We start from the raw sequence: 17,118 nt of genomic DNA, 5'->3' as shown, positions 1-17,118 counted from the left end.
ACAGGCTCGGTCTGTTATCTGACTTGTATTAATTCAATTCATCCATGTTTCGCGATGTGTTCGTGGTTTTGCCGAAGATGCCCGCGCAACGGGCCGAACGAGATGGTGCTTATAGGCCAACATTTACTGATGAATAATTCTTGATTCAATCACGATCTTCACATAAAATAGGCGGAATTATTTGCTAGATCACTTACTGGTCATTATACTGTTTGGCCGCTTTCACACGAAAACGCGCCTCATGAAACCTTCGTTTTTAAAGAGTTGTGTTAACTTTTCAGTAAAAGTCAGTATCGCTACAGTGGAATTTCCATTCATCGCCCAAATTGAAGCCATTAATGGTTTGTAAATCCAAGGGAACTAACGTTGAGTAATGAATTAAATTATTCACGTTTAACCCGAAGGAATGTCATTATAGATTGAACAATCGAACTGCGCATATATCAGAAATCTGAACAATTCTAATATATACGGCTTCGGGTGAAGAACGCGGTTTATCGCTATTCGGTTCTCCGTCAGGTCTGCCTGTCTGTTTGACGTTCGGTATTGGGTCCTTTTAAATACGCATAAAAATCGAATAATTACTAAAAATCTATTTATTCAACCTCGAAGCAAAATATTCACCGAACGAAATGACAAATTCGTTCACCACCGGCAGCGTATTCAATGGCCGCGGATTCCGGCTTCGAGATTTGATGATACGTCATGTTTAAAATAATGATTACGATGATGGACCCTACCGGCTAAGAGCGCAGAGCTGATTACAATGGTTAATCACGCTGATGCTGTGTATGTGAATACACATCATTATTAATTAAACAGCAAGTGATTAATCTTTTCGGCACTTAGAAGAATTACCTTAAAATTTTCTCTGTTGGATTCGCCGACGGGTTTTTTTCAACCTATATACAACAGAATCAAGGCCAGACACGTCGTTGTTTTATGCGCAGTATTTATTCACGGCTTCAACCGTCACTATCCGGTTTATATCAAATTAAAAACAGTTACAGCTTTGAAAGACGAACATCCAGATTACAGGTGACAGCAGTCCGTGCCGGATACCGTCAGTAAATTCATTTAACTCCAATTTCCATCCACTGAATTCAGTTTCTCGTTTAAGTGAAGTTGAAATTATACCGCCGTGTACCAGGTGAGCTGACAACCGCGAACGTCACGATCACTCCTTATCCGAGTTAGATTTATATCTCCACTTTGAACGGCGGTGTTAGTAAAACACATTTCGACGGCCGCCCACGAGTGCAGTTCTTATTTAAGTCAAACGTGAATAATTCTAAACCCCGATTCTGCGCTTGATAGCAAGTAAAAAAACCTGCTCAGATCTTTGGCATAGTTGCAGGAGTAAAATGAACTCAATTTTGGAAAATCCTCAAGGAATGGTCTCTGAATAGACAAAATATATCATATACGTCTCTGAATTCAAACCCAGACCAAGTAGTTAAACAAATGTTCAAAACAGCAAAATTCAAGCCACTCGAAATACGAAGACTATGTAACCCGTGTTTCCAAATGGTGTGGGCAGTGGTTAGAGCGTTCGACTCAGGGAAGCCAGGTCATGGCTTCGAAAACCCTACATTCGCAAGGGCAAGACACTGATCCTCATTGCCTCTCTCCATCCAGGAGTAAATGGGTACCTGGCCTGATAGTTGGCTCTGGGCCCCTAGTAGCTGCTGTGATGTTACTTCTCTCAGACCTAGATGAATAATAGATTGATGGTTAGATTTATAAGCGGGGGGGGGGGGATAATACTGGAAAGTTAAGCGCTCAAAGCATCTCCACTGGATGTAGCGATATATAACATACATCATGCATTATAACCGATCAACAACGATAATAGAATCAAGTTGAAATATTGACTTAACAATTCGCAGATATTCGAGAATAAATATTGGATGTCATTGTTAGCGCAATTCCTGTACACAGTCGGAAACTATATTGTTAATCGCTTTCTATGTCTGAAAGTGCTTATTATCTTCCTTCAAACGCTTTCACGAATAGCGAACATCAGACATAGTTCTGCAGTCCCTTCACGAGGACGGATGACTTATAGTTTGAATCAGTTCACTTCTTTTCCAAAGTGGAACAATTGTTGAAACATCCTGTCACTGTTTGTATGCTTATTACGGTGTTTCTGTCCAAAATGAGAACTGCAAACTCACAATCCGTTTTGTATTTGCATTTTTTGCTCGTAATAAATTCGTACTGTAGGGAGTTACTGGATTGTCAGCACACACGAATTTGTCATCAACAGTTCGGTCAGGCATCAGCCCGGGTGAACAGGACCTCGAGGATAAGCTGTGCTAGTGATTGTTGCATGGACGCATCTTGTGCCGCGTTCTACGTTCACGAAAATGGTTGCGGTCTGTTGACGATAAGCGAATGTCCTCAGAACATCCCTGGTAATTCTCGTGTCTATCAGAAAACTAAACGTAAGTAGAAGCCGAACCGCCGAGTCCAAAAAGTCGAATCTATTAATTTTCATTTTGTTTTAACTTTTGATATATATGAATTACGTTTTTAAGCTTAAATTTGTATAGATATATAAAGTAGGTTTCAATTTTATAATTATTTCTCCATGATTGATACCAATTCAATATCATTTAACTCTCATAATTAATAATCTCATAAGTAAAGTCTATGATGTATAATTCTCTCTCGTTTGCAGCGAGAACAGAAGTCGTCGGCCCTCAGGTTTTGAGTGACAGTCTCACGGATCAACAAGGGGAATGGCTGATTCTAATGTTGGATTTTGTATTCCCGTGTGATGGGGTGATAACGCTTTGGGAATATGTGCGTGGATACGACGTTGACGATCCTGTCTACGCCGGGGTATTCAGAAACAGCGGTTCATCGCGTAGTTGGACTCTGATAGGCCGCAACCGACTAGATCCCGGTTCGATGGGCACAGTCTCATACCGAGTACCAGAATCCGATCAGATACGCGTCAATCAGGGCGATATAATTGGATTCATACATTCAGGAAACAACAATGTACTTAACTCATTCTTAACCAGGAGCCCGCAAACAACGAGCGTCATTGAAACAACCAGAATACAAGTATCTGATGTATATAACAACATAAACCTGTCTGTAGGGACAACATTTACTGCGTTATCGAGGCCAAATTATCGTCAATACGGAATGCATGCTGTAGTTAGTTGCTCTTGAGTTCAATTCGATAGTCTGCGAACAGATGTGTATAATATATGTATTATAGCGATGATTATAAGTAAAATAAAATCTAATCTAATCTAATCTAATCTAGAGAATCCTACAATGATAACGAAATAATTTGAAGCCCGAAAACGTTTCCTTGAGCTAAAGTAGTGTATTCAACGCTTCGACTATTATTCTAATATTCCTTAAGATGACTATCAGTATGTTATTATTGTGGGATTCTCTACAACACGGATACAAGCCGTGATCGCACGAGCATTTTTGGCCCTGAACAACTGTTCACATTGGTGCCGAAATGGGCCCGCGCCTGTTTGGCCCCGGCCAAATTTTCCAAATTTTGCCCGACCAAAAACGTCGGACCAGGCCCGGGCCAAATTTTACGGGGCAAATGATTGCGTTTGAATTGCAACACTGGTACCGGAAATGAATAACTCCACTTTGGTTGAGCTTTTTTCTTACTATCGAGTGGTTTTCGTGTGAACGCGCTCTCTAATTCGACGGGTCAAATTTGACTCGGGCCTGATCCGTGCCACTTTGGCCCGGGCCAAAAAATACTCCGTGTGACCGCGGCTGCTGTAATAACCACGGCCGGGAGTTGTAGTAAGGACGCGCATCATGTAGATATAATTAAACAATGGCTGCGAGACTCGTGTCTCGGCTTTTAAAGTTCTTCTCAATCAACGAATGTCAATAATTAGACAGTGACGTTAATATACCTAAACACTAATCACTGAGAGAATATTCCGCGATGCTCAAAGCGTAATTAACAATTCACGTCATTTGACGTAAACGCAATGGACAGGTTTAAGTCTATAAATAGCCTCTCTACCCGCCCGGGTTCACGTATAACTATAGATACAAAGACTGTCTTCTGAAGATTTCTGTAAATCGACGAGGTGTCTCGTGACGAGCAGCTAGGTGTGAATTTCTTCGTCGGAAATATTGAGAAATTGAAACCGTTTTATTCAATTTTATCCAATAATGATGAAATTACTATAATCGATTTTTATGAATTAGATGTTCACTCCGCCCCGCGGTTCGAGAATGCATTAACGACATACGAAGATTCGGATTGTCTTTGCCAAAATGATGAATATTTAAAATTGGCTGAAGGCGATAATCGTCAATTTTTGGATAAGATATAATACAAAGTATTCGAACATCTTCCAACGATGAAGTCGGGCAGAAGTTGACGAATAGTTCTAATTTTTGGCGAGTGGGGATACTTATGGGACGACTATTATAAAGTGTAGATTTAATGGGGTTGGTCATTGATAGGCAGATGAGTGGTTTGAATTCACTTTCAGCCAAACAACACAAGGCAATAATTACTTACTCAAGTGATGTGAAATGTATGATAAAAATGAAATAACATTATTTTACTTGTACTACTATTACAAACAACCAAGCATCTGAGAATGAAATGTTGTTTTGATTAATGCATTCGGTAGTTGAGAATCCATCGATCATTTTGCGGTAATTTTAGCGGGAACCGCATGGTTGAATGGTTGATACATACATTCGGCAAACCACATATTCAAACGAGTGGTATCTTCTGAGCGTACAGCGAGTTGATTCAATAACAGATCCCGAGACCTTGGATTCGGTCGTGTTATTTATTTGGCTGGCGGCTGTTTTGCAATCCTCTAGCCATACAACTGTTCGTGTGCTTCCTTTCACAGCATTCCGTAGTGAAAAACAAAAAAATTGTGACAAGATCAAAATTATTTTAACAACATGATTTGTGAATGGGATTTTAGTGGATCATCATCTTATCAGTAAACGCACGGCCGAAAAGGGGGTGCGTCCGCTACCCCCGCACCCTCCTTTGGGGACACCTATGGCCCTGTATGATTTAAAAAAGTGTTTTATACAGGGATTGGGGTTGGTCATTTATAGGCTGGTTTCATACGAGTCCTGCGGCCTCGCCGGGTCGTCGTGTTCGTCGTTGCATTTGGATGGAGGGGTTAGCTTCCGATCTTGAAGTTTCCAAGTAAGATCAGGGGCTCCTGGTTAAAGTTTATGGGTATGTAGTCTACACAACCCCTAATCCATTAAGATTACCGCCCGTGGTATCAGGATCACCTAGGAAAGAAAATTCTGCCCGCGATCCGCGTTGTGTACGTATAATCCGGTAACCGTGATTTACCAATGAACAAAGAGTCCGGATTCCGCATTTTACATTCACTCATTTCCGGGTTTCTGTCAAAATCGATGCAATTACATCGATAGAAATTACATCAAATATCGTCGAATTAAACGCATTTTCAGCATGAAACTTTTACAGATTTATATCGCTATTGGTTCTACTATACTGGCCGGTGTAATAGCATTCATCTGGTTCAAATATACATTGCAAAAACATGAGAATCGAACTCAACAAGAAATCACCACGAAAGACGCGACGGCGGAGAAGAAAACCAAGAAAAGGAAGAACAAAGATGTAGCTGATGATGCGGAGAAGAATGATGAATCCGGTTCGATCATAGAATCAGAAAGCAAACTAGAGAATTCAACGAGTAAGTTTAGAAATATAGGCTATTTAAAAAAAGTTTAATGATTAAAATGGCAATTTTACCGTAAATATTTCCAAATCCAAACTAATAACTGGCACTGAAATATAGCTTTCTGATCCTCTGAAAACTATTTGATCGTTGAAAATGCGCGATAAGTGATAGTGGCTCCAGTGTAGGTCACCTTTCCATTAGTGCTTTTAAAGAACAGTGTTATATGGTTAGGTTAGGTACCATTAAGGACACCTAAACAGTGGTTGCTCTGTCCAGCGTCCTATTCTGCAATATTTTGTGTTTGCTTATGCGATTTCCTATCGTTATTTAATTCGTCAATTAAAAGTATCATTGTTATTATTGTTATTTTTTTTTTCTAGGCGACTCAGTGAAACCAGACATCGATCCATTTGAATACGTCGAACATTTACAGGGTGAGGTTAAAAAGATCCATCAGAAAGTCGCGACGAAGAAAATCATGGAGAATTTGACGTCGGAGCAGATTGAAGAGGAACGCGAAACTCAGCGACGACAGTTGAAAGAAATATTCGAACTGATGAAATCGACGGGTTGCGAAGAGAACGGAGGGGGATACGGAGTTTCATCATTCGAAGAGATGCAACAACAAATGAAACTTTACGCTTAGAATGAACAGAAGCTTTTGCTTGGTTTTCAGTCTGCAGTCTGAAACGAGCCCGCAGTGCAAGATTGTTGTGAAAATTCGAAAAAAGTTAAAATTCCTGTGAAAAAGTGTGAAATTCCACGAAAATTTTGTTTGCAGAAAATGTTCATGTCTTTTTCTGCAATCTTATCCTACTTTCCCTTAAGAAGCACATACGCATGTATCTATTGTGCTCCTCAGGCATATTACTGTTTTGGAACTTGAATACTATAGACCACAATGCCTTTGCTTGTGAAGTGTAGACAATCAAAAATTGGTTATAACGCCTGAGGGGTCCAGACCCTAGAATCTTTGAGGGTTGCATTGTGCAGGCTGCAGATTGAATCATGTTTTGATAAAGGGTATACTTCATTCTTCACCACTAGTAGTAGTAAGGGGTTTGCGTGGCAAGGTTCAAGTTAATACAACCATACGACAACCTTCCTCGTACACTGTAACCGACCTCCTGTGAAAAGAATATGTTGTTAGCCCCTGAGCTTCTGTTACATTGTATTAGCCAGCAGTGCATTTTGGTTTCAATTTTATTCCGTGTTTTCCAGATTCCGCCAAATCAAAAAATATTCTTCCTAGAAAAATCCTTCATAGAACTGCTTCGTGTTTCGATGAGCATTTATTTACCGGTATGTTATTTCAAGGTCCGATCTAAGCATGACCAATTGCCCGGGACATGTATATTATCATAGGGGCAAGTAGGTTATCATTATCACTTGTCCTCCAGGCTAGTGCATTTTTATGTTGCAAAGCTTTTTCCCAATCAATACAACAGTTTGACTGCGTGTAGGGCAAGTAGATTTTTGAAGGGGCAAGTAAAGTTTCAGATATGCTTGCCCCGGGGCAAGTGGCTTTTATTCCTTAGATCGGACCCTGTATTTGAATCCAGTTCCACAGTTCGTATCCCGTCTGTGAAACTGGGTTCATATTCGTTGTCGTGTTATTGTTCGTTCCTAAATCATTACACAATCTTTGGTTCTGAATTCATCCTCGTATAGAAACAAGTTTAAACATTTCACGCTTTCCCACGTTTTTGCTCGATAATTCGTTCTCTTCTATAAAATCCGTCCAAAAAATACAGGTAATGAAATCGATTCACAATTTACTGATTCCTAATTTCAATTAATTAACCATTGTAATAAGGTTCAGTTTCATCAATAGTGTTGTTGTTTATGTCTGTTGTTTTCAGTAGTAATTATCGAATTCTTTTGTCAGTATAAATCATGTCAATCAAAATGATGCTCAATTCATCAGAATCTATTACATTACATAGTTATGAGTTGACGGTTGGATTTTTTGGACGACTGATGAACCGAAAATTATAATCTCGAGTTCATTATTGATTATGTTAGATACTTAGGACTGATGTGTCTGAATGTTTTTACATGTAACGCAGATTTTTGCTGTTAATAAATGTTATTTTTAGATGAAATATTTTTGATATCGGTTTAGTTCACAATTAGGATAAAAGATGTCCTCGATCGCTTGGTTTTCCACTAGATTCAGGTAAAAAATGCAGAAGTTGAGTTTATGGTGGTCAATGGTTCTGTAGTCTTGAAGATCGCTTGGTTTTCAACTAGATTCAGGTGAAAAATACAGAAGTGGTCAGTGGAGGGTTCTACAGTGAAACTTTTTAACAAACTCGGATACAACAATTCATTAGATAATTAAAACATAGAATTGCATCCCAAGAAAATTTAATGAATTTCATGGATATATCGAACTATCGGTATAACGAGCAGACTTTCTGGTCCTGTTCGCTGTAACTAGGTTCTACTGTATAGCCTTTCATCTCCACTCCTGTGGGGTGAAGAAGAAACCTTTTCAATATTGCCTCGAGCAGTAGTGGGTTCATCTAGGGACTCCCGACTAATCCAGTTCTCATTTTTTGTCCTCATCGAGATCATGGCGCACCCACCAACAGAAACTTAACCAAAAAGTTCAGTTCAGCGAAACCTGACCCTGGTCAATTTGATCACACACCGCAACCAACAAATATAAGACTGATACAATTGGTTTTGTATAGATATAAAATTTATGATTCTTTGAACACATTAAGTACATTTTTTCTACGTATGAGACTAAATTTTCTCATCATTCGAGTAGAAATTCTGGATTATCAAGCATCATGTGTTGATAGATTCGACGAGACAATTCTTTACCAATTCTTCGATTAGTTTCTAACACTCCGGCGCCCCTTCGCACCTACACAATATCAAAATACATGATCAGTTTACATTAGAATCCATGCATGTACGTTCAAATATATCCTGGCCTGCCAGGGTTTGATTGCCTCCCATCGAAGCTCACGCCAACACAAACCCCCGGCCTCAGTTCCTGCATTGGTCTATTACACCGCCCAAGAGATTTTGAGCAAACAGGTCGCCACTCAGCGACCACTAGTCTAAGTAGCCTCGGAGTAATCAGACTGAGTACTCCAAGCAGCCAATTGAGATAGCTAGATATATAGACTGGTGGCCGCTGAGAGGCAACCCGTCCGCCCAAGATATCTCGAATCCAATGAAGGAACTACGGCCACGGTATGTGTTGGCATGAACTTCAGCACGAAGCAATCAAACCCTGGCAAGTGAGGATGGTTTCAATATAGTTTTATAAACCCAGAAAGCTCTTATCACGGAGGATATTTGATTTTTAGTTGCGTTTTTGCTGAAAAAAGTTCCCTTTTCTGTTTCCCCCCCATAGATCCGTCCCAGTAGCCCACCATACTTACTGATATATCTTGTAAGAGTAATTCGCCTTCTCTGGGATTGCAGCGTTTATAGGCCTGGAAAATAGACAATAACCGATATCAACAATACAAACATAACAGAAATAATGAATATCAGTAAAAACTGCCGATATTAACCTGAATGAGTATTTGCGGAGATGGATATTGCGCAACAATTGCAGCGGCCATATCTGCGCTTACGTTACGAAATTGTTGAATGTGTTGCTTCCAAACTTTTATTAACCCTTTGCCGTCTTTATCGACGCGAGCGCTGCCCGATAAATCGGGCATAAATGAAAATGCATTGTTCAATCTCGACTGCCTGAAAACGACACGGTGAAACGGTGAAAGAAAGAGCGAATAAAAATACAGTCAACTACGAATATATATCATCGATACAGTGAAAGCGCGGTGTATAACACTCGCTCAATGCCAACATACTTCAGAGATAAAATACGTCAAATCTCACTCAAATACAACGAAAAAATACCATTCGGCAAATTCGATATAACAGGGTGGCAACTTTCCAATTTACAGATCCCCCGAGTTTTCCCTTCATTTTTTCATGCAATTAGACAAAATTCCCTGAGTGATTCAGAGAAATTTCTAGGTTACAATTCATTCATCTTTCATTGAATCACGAATTGATAAAGAAACAAGTGGTCAATAGTTTTATCCAAATTTCCCAGGTTTTTGGTGAAATTTGTCAAATTGCCTTGGTTTTCACTGACTTCTAGATTTTTCTGATTCCCTGAGTTTTCCACGCTTTCCAAGTCAGTGGCCACTCTCTATAATGCCACAATTTTCTGGTTCCGACGATGGCATTTCAAAGGGCTTTGACTGTAGTTATATATATAGACTGCATGGTCCAGTTCCACAGTCGTGTGTTAAAATTTGACTCTGAGTTAAAACATCGAAAATGAACTAACTTTAACTCAGAGTTAACTCTAACTCACAACTGTGGAAATGGGTCCATGAGTGTAATGTTAGTTAGAATGTTGTATACAATCTTCCGGTAATTGATTTCAAACTGTATAGTCAAATCTAACTCAAAAATCTACGAAACGGGATCATGTACCCTTGGATATACAAACTCAATAATACTGTAGGATAGATGAGACAAAAGTGATGATATAAGCGATGTTTACGATTCAAAAATAAATCTAAAAACTAATTTTACAGCATTACGACGATGAAAGCGTCAACACGCAATATCACAGCTGAATCTAACAATCATTAAATGCTCACTTGAACGTAATCTCAGCCACTGCTTTCGTGTATTGTAAAACGGTTTTAGCGACGGCGTCTTCGGTTTCTACGAACTTCACGTTACAACCTGTATTCACCTGTACATCGACCAGAGCCTATAAATACATACAACATATCTACAATATGGGAGACTGAGTCGACTCAGTCAGTTGTTCGTTTGGCGACTCGGTGAAATCAAGTCATGACCAAGTGAATCCGGTTCTGGCGATCGGTTTGCCCAATACATTTTGTGTTATCGACCCATTTGAGAAATTCCCCAAGTTTTCTAGTATGTTATACGCAAAATTTGTTCAAATTCTCTGAAGTTTCCCTTATTTTTCATATTCTGAGTTTTCCAGGTTTTCACGGTCAGTGGCTACCAATGTCATACTGGGTGGCAACTTTTATTTGACCTGCTTTTCCACTGACTATTCACTGACATGCACGTTGTTTCCCCGACTTGATCTGCTAAGAACCCAATCAATTAACACAGTCAAATATGAAAGTCATAGACAAACACTGTTTGATTATACGCGCAATCTAACAATCCCAACAAATTTCCGACTTTTTTTTCCTTTTTTACAAAATCCCCCGACTTATTTCAAAGATTAGAGGTTTCCCTGACTTTTTCCTGAATTCCAAGTACATGTAAGTGGCCAGCCTGTAATATTGTATGATATTCTATCCAGAAAAGTTGTAATTACCTCTTCGAGTTGAACGCGCGTAATCTGAGTAGTAATATCGACGTTTGCCACTTTAAACATAGTTTTCTTGTTGTTTTGTTGAGATTCTGGATTTTCGACGTTCAGTACGGCTTGTCGGTATTCTCTTTGTTGCACGGTCTTCACTGATCTAAACAAAACAACCCCGAACCGAATATTAACATTTGATCTCATAAAACAACAATCATTCAAAATACACAACCAAGAGAGGGGTGTCGAAATTTGGCCACTTATCCTAATGTACATAATGCTTTAAAATGCGTACATGCAATCATCAAAATCTTGCGTACAGTGGAAACTCGTTAAGACGACTTCAGATATAATGATTTATCAGTTATCAAAAACCTAGAATTCCATCACAAATAGAATTTTGAAATTTGGCCACTTATTCTTATGAACATAATGCTTAAAGTAGCATACATGGGGGTGCTCCGGGAATGTTGCAAATCATCAAAATCCGACATACAGTGAAACCTCGTTATAACAACCTCGGATATAACAATTTATGTGTAATCACAAGCCAATATATTCATCCCAAATAGGATAAGTTCAATCATTTGATACTGGATTTAATGAATATACTCATGGATATCTCTTAATGGATATACTCACAGCCCCCCCCCCAATTTTCTGGTCCCCTGGACCCAGTTCCACGGTTGTGAGTTAAGATTTGACTGGAGTTAGCTCATTGAAAATGAACTCATTTTAACTCAGAGTTTACTCTTAACTCATGACTGTGGAACTGAACTGGATCCTGAAGTTCGTTGTTTACGAGGTTTCGCTATAATACACTTGACAAACTAATTTCAGAATTTTAGACGCACCTGAAATATCTTTCGATGTCCTTCACGATGATCGTCAGGTTCTTGTTGCCGGCGTTTTGTCGAACTTGTTTCACGAACGTCGACAACGACGGACTACCGGTAGGATTCACTGCGTTATAAACTAAATCGACGAATTCATCGATCGGAATGAAAACGATCGCTTCGTTTTCGTCGTTCTCGGCGGTTCGATTGTTGACTCGGCCGTACTGATCGACCTCCGTTGACGGCACCTGACGTCTCCACGTAATACTATTCGGTACGGGTAAATCTTGCACTCTATAGTTAACCGACGCGCCCTGTAACGTGCCCAGTAGAGCCGGCGCTAAACTAGAACCGTTTATCAATCCGCTGTCGATCATGACTACCATTAACTATCGATAGAAAATAAGGCGTTAAGGCGTCCCTAATCAGGGTGGCTACTTTTAGTTGACTAGCTTTTTTTCTGACTATTCCCGGACATGCACGGTGTTTTCCCTGACCCGATCGGCTAAGAATCCAATCAATTTATTAACACAGTTAAATACATAAAACGTAGACGGAAACTGTTTGATTATACGCGTGATCAACAAATTTCCGCCACTTTTTCCCGATTTTCAGCTTCTTCACAAAATTCCTCACTATTCCCTCACTTTTTTAAAGAAAAGAAGCTTCCCTGACTTTTCCCTGATTTCCAAGTAAGTGGCCACTTTTCCATGAACCTAATCATTAATAACACTGTGTCACATAGTGGAGAGAGAGAGAAGTGGAGAAACTACAGTTACACCCCACGTCTGCCGATACATTCACTTACTTTTGTGCATTCTCCCGGTTTCGAATTCTTATTCGCTTCTTGAACTGCTTTTTTTGCCGCCTTTTCCTTCGCTTTTTCCAGTTTTTTTTGCTCTTTTTCTTGTAGTTTCAATTCGCGTTGTTTTTGTTTGTCCAGCTTCTCTTGTTCTTTCGCCGCTTTTTTCCTTTCTCTTTCTTCCTATTAAAAAAAAAAAGACCGTCACATCTCATAACCTTCAAATACTTATTCGTCATCTGTTCAGAGTTCTAAAGATCAGGGAATCTAAAATTCCCAGATATTTCCAGAATCCCTGGCCATTAAATAAAAATTCCCTGATAAAATGATGACATATCCTCGATGAGGGCTGCTGTTTCTTATCACGAGGTTCCTCATGCCACTCGTCACCAGCAGGAACAGCGAGACACCAAAAATTCAAATTCCCTGATTTTCAAGAGTCAGAATTCCCTGATTTTCCCTACAAGGCAAAAAAAAATCTGGAATTCCCTAATATCCCCTGATCTGTAAGAGCCCTCTACATTTTCCATCCATATACCTGCATTTTCATAAAGAGGATTATAGGCCTATACAGTAATCTCAAATAAACATCAAGGCTAACATGGAATACAGTTAGGCCTGTGCCTGAACAGTAAACCAACCAATAGAAGGCTGTATGACAAGCATGTAAAAGGTGACACTGAGTACTAAACACAGGTTAATATGGGTGGCTGAACGATTGTACATTCTCAGTGAATCAATGAAATGAATCCAAACCTGTTTGTGTAGTTTCTCTTGTTTTTCTAAAGCTAATTGTTCGGCAGTTTTCTTACTCCTACTCTTCACCGCGCCGGAGGAAGCCGTACTATTCTGACTAGAAGAACCTATAGTAGTTGTTGTTATCTGACTCGCCGATGTCGTTATTGCACTGTTATAATCGCTCCATTCGTCCGTCGCATCTTCTTCGGTCGTCGGCTGACTGCTGGCACCGTCTAAAAGATCATCCTCCCACGCGTTTCCCCCGTCCTCAAAGTTTTCATATCCGCCATCGTCGTACCCATCCTCCGTATTCCAAGGATTGGATTTGTGTACCCAGGTATCGTACGTTTTCGGATGTTCCTCCGCGTTACCAAATTCGTTACCCTGATACTCCGTATCATCCTGATAATTAGTATCGGGATACTCGTTCGCATAATTCTGATTCTGATTTTGCCATGAATTCTGACTGTAACACTCATTCCGTTTCCAATTGCCACCACTCTGATTTTGATTGTTCCAATTTTGCTGACTATTCCAGTTGTTGACAAAACTGTTTTTATTGCCCTCTTGATTCAATACTGGATTTAAACTGTTATATTGAGCGCTTTGATTGTGACCGGAAGAAGGGTTATTGTGCGTTAACCGCTGTCCCGTATTTAAGCTATCAAAAGCCTTCGTCCCGCCCGACACTGACGGAACAATTCTATCTTCAGACGGCGGGTGATCATTAGTAATTGCCGTGTTATACGGCTGTGCTGTCATGGATTTCTCGCCGTTCGTATTCACGTGCGATCTCTGATTAGGAGGAATACTGTTTTGATCGTTATCACTGTTATCCGAAGTAGGTTTGAGCCGGTCGTCGCTCGGTGGGTTTAATCTCGTCGCGGTTTGATTGACGATGTTCTCCTCATCCCGTGTTTCAATAATTTGACTAGTTTTTTCATTTTTGTTCCCCCCGCAATCGACAGATTCGTTATCACTATGTTTTTCATCGGTGGGGTCATCCGAACCGTGGCGTGTTTCTAAATGATTCCCAGTACTCGTCGTATCATCGGTTCGATTTTGTCCGTTTTGGTCGGTCGCGATGACGCGTTGTTTACCGTTACTTTTATTCGCGAGCCGCGACGAAGCTGCCGACGTGGAATTCAGTAGACTCGTCGCCACGCGAGGTTGAGCGAATCGCGTCGGATTCGGCGCGTGATTCCACGCTTTATTCAGTCTGGGTCCGATTCGAACGATATTGGGACGTATGTTGTGATGATGACTCGTAAAGCCGCCCCTCGCCATCAATCGTGGACTCGAACCGAGAAGCGATCTAACGCCGAGCTGAGGACTAGCGTTTATCGTCGCGGCTTTAGATTTCTTCACTGGACTCCGCAGTAAACTAAAACTCGATTTACGTTTTGTCGAAAACGCCGCGTTGTTGGCTGACGATTGTTCGCCGTCGTCGTTCGGCCGCACCGACGAACCCTCGTCATCTGAACTATCCGATAGTTCGATAACGTCGCCATGGTTGTACTTAATCCCCGAATTCAAAGACAATATTTGCTTCGATTGTTGCGCGGTCGTCGACGACGAGGGTTCTTTTTTGATCGAAATCGTTTTGTCGATCGTACCGCGTTCGTTGTGTAAATCATCCAAGAAACTACCAACTAAATTATCCAAATGATCGACGGCCGAGATTTTCGTTTTCGTATTGTTGAAATCACGCGCGGTTATCGTCGACGTCTTGAGATTCGGGGGACGCGGATATTTCACTATTTTTCCCGGCGTAAGGGTAGGGCTCGAGAAGCTTCCGTTGTTGATGATCTTGCCCTTCGTTTTATTCGGACTCGGGCTGCAATCGCTGATAAACGACCTCAACTGCTCGTCGTCCACTTTCTCGCAGTCTAATTCCTCCAGCTGACTTTCGTTAATAGCTTTCAACAAAGCGTCGGCTTCTTTTTTACTGGGACTCTTTATAATCGGACGGCACTTTCTCAAATACTGAAATCACCAAAGAACATGCATCAGTCTCAAATTTCCGCGTAAGTTTCAAGCAAAGAAATACCTTAACAGTAACCTGTCTGTGGTTTAGTTTCACGATTGGATATTTTCACCAACCACTAAAAATATTGTTTGAGTGTAGTTGGTATATTGTTTGAGTGTAGTTCATGAATAACTACCAAATACCACGGTTCCATCTATTTTATTTTAAAGATAGCTAGTTCACTAATCATTGGTGGTAAGCTTTTATAATTGGGTGGGCTTATACCAACTATACTCGAACAATATTCTGAGTGGTTTGTGAAAATATCCAAACGTGAAACTATCAAACCACAGACAGGTTACTGACTATTCTAGAGAGCACAGTATCTTTTTGGGATCAGGATTCCAAACCAACCACCTGTCCCCACACTTCTATTACTATAACATTGGTTCCCGCCGCCAGAATTCATTTAGGCCTAAGCACTTTAACCACTTTAAGACCTTAACCTAACTAATAATCCTAAAATCTTACTGAGATCCTTTTTGTTATCCAAATCGGAGAAATAAATTTTTCTTAATCATGTTTAAGCAAAATAATTTCGACTAAAGCCATATTGGCAAAATATCCACTTCGTTATTTGAAACAGAAATACATATTATTTGGACTTAAAGACAACTAATCGTGACAAATCGCTTCCCCGCGAACTTGTGACAGACTCACATTTCCATCCAAACATCGATTGATTGTAAGTTGAACGTTTCTCGTGTAGCACAAATCATTTCTGATGTCGTCGGAGTTGATATGTGGACAGATGCACTGAACATACTGAATATCATCGACTGTCGGCTCCATCATCATCATCATCGTTATCACTGGACTCTATTACTACTCCTCTGTCGTTGACATCATCTCTATTATTCTCTGCTTATATATTGATAAACTGATAAATGCTGATTTAACGAGTGCAAGATATTACTATTGCTGCTGCCTGCAAAATCATCTACAATTCAAAATCAAATGAATATGTCAACAACTAAAGATTACTAATTTACTTACTGATAACAACAAAACATGTCAATATAAACAATTCTGATTCAGATTCTATCTTCCATTCCATATTTCATTTTACCTTGTTGGCTTGTAAATCATGTTGTTAACAACTTGGTTGTCTTGAGGCTGGTGTTGTCGGTAATGATAACGGCTTAATAGTCGTAGGGTTTCTATCTAACAGGCGATTTTTGAAAATTCATCACATAGAAACATGATTTAAGAGGATTACTAAGTGGCGCAAGACAGTACAATACAGGATTGTCTATATCGGATGTGCAGGATACAAATTTCGGCCATCATGGTTTTCAATTTAGATTCAACTTAAGTGCCCTATCAGGTTCGAGTCCTGTTGAGCGATGGAACTATATGATTGAAATTCTCAAAGATCTATTTTTCCTTTTTCAATTATGTATTCCTTTGTAAACTATACACAAATTTTACAAGGATAGACCGTCTTAAAATCAGTATATATATAAATCGAAAGCATCTTTGATTGATATTGATTGAGAGGCTTTTTGGTTTTAAGATGGTATGTGAAATTATTATCAAGTTACGAAGATAAAATGATTGAAGAAGGAAAATTTGATTCTTCTAGAGAATTTATTTCAAAAGCCCATCGCATAATGTGTGACTCGAACCTGCTGATAAGTGAGTTGCGGTTTAATATAAATTGAGAACTA

General features: G+C 39.8%; 2 protein-coding genes across 3 annotated transcripts; one reads left to right on the top strand and one right to left on the bottom strand.

The window, feature by feature from the left end:
- The first annotated feature begins 5,405 nt into the window (after nt 1-5,405).
- Nucleotides 5,406-7,764, top strand: LOC141903794 (uncharacterized). Its single transcript, XM_074792109.1, has 2 exons — nt 5,406-5,714; nt 6,083-7,764. The coding sequence occupies exons 1-2, from the start codon at nt 5,468-5,470 to the stop codon at nt 6,346-6,348; spliced, it is 513 nt and encodes a 170-aa protein (XP_074648210.1). The 5' UTR covers nt 5,406-5,467; the 3' UTR covers nt 6,349-7,764.
- Nucleotides 7,765-8,402: 638 nt separating this feature from the next.
- On the bottom strand, nt 8,403-16,678 carry LOC141904266 (uncharacterized). 2 transcript variants are annotated; one of them, XM_074792838.1, is made up of 10 exons: nt 16,518-16,678; nt 16,109-16,388; nt 13,438-15,405; nt 12,688-12,864; nt 11,898-12,268; nt 11,056-11,203; nt 10,352-10,467; nt 9,242-9,425; nt 9,107-9,160; nt 8,403-8,580 (listed from the first exon to the last, which is right to left on the bottom strand). In XM_074792838.1, exons 2-10 carry the CDS (start codon nt 16,250-16,252, stop codon nt 8,470-8,472), a joined length of 3,273 nt encoding a protein of 1,090 aa, XP_074648939.1. In that variant the 5' UTR covers nt 16,253-16,388; nt 16,518-16,678; the 3' UTR covers nt 8,403-8,469. The 2 variants fall into 2 exon arrangements, with proteins under 2 accessions (XP_074648939.1, XP_074648940.1); XM_074792839.1 differs by lacking the exon at nt 9,242-9,425 and having other exon boundaries at nt 8,406-8,580.
- Nucleotides 16,679-17,118: the final 440 nt, after the last annotated feature.

The sequence above is a fragment of the Tubulanus polymorphus genome, chromosome 4 (genome assembly GCF_964204645.1).
Source record: "Tubulanus polymorphus chromosome 4, tnTubPoly1.2, whole genome shotgun sequence".
NCBI lineage: Eukaryota > Metazoa > Nemertea > Palaeonemertea > Tubulaniformes > Tubulanidae > Tubulanus > Tubulanus polymorphus.
Note: the sequence above shows the minus strand (reverse complement) of the source record. Positions and strands in the feature narration are given on the sequence as shown.

What these genes read in the sequence shown, in the direction of transcription:
- LOC141903794 (XM_074792109.1), top strand. Translation starts at nt 5,468, where the DNA reads ATGAAACTTTTACAGATTTATATCGCTATTGGTTCTACTATACTGGCC. An exon ending in CAAACTAGAGAATTCAACGA is followed by an intron (nt 5,715 to 6,082) that starts GTAAGTTTAGAA and finishes TTTTTTTTCTAG; the next exon opens with GCGACTCAGTGAAACCAGAC.
- LOC141904266 (XM_074792838.1), bottom strand. Translation starts at nt 16,252, where the DNA reads ATGATGATGATGATGGAGCCGACAGTCGATGATATTCAGTATGTTCAG. An exon ending in ATCGATGTTTGGATGGAAAT is followed by an intron (nt 15,406 to 16,108) that starts GTGAGTCTGTCA and finishes TGGTGATTTCAG; the next exon opens with TATTTGAGAAAGTGCCGTCC. An exon ending in AACCGGGAGAATGCACAAAA is followed by an intron (nt 12,269 to 12,687) that starts GTAAGTGAATGT and finishes TTCTATCGATAG; the next exon opens with TTAATGGTAGTCATGATCGA.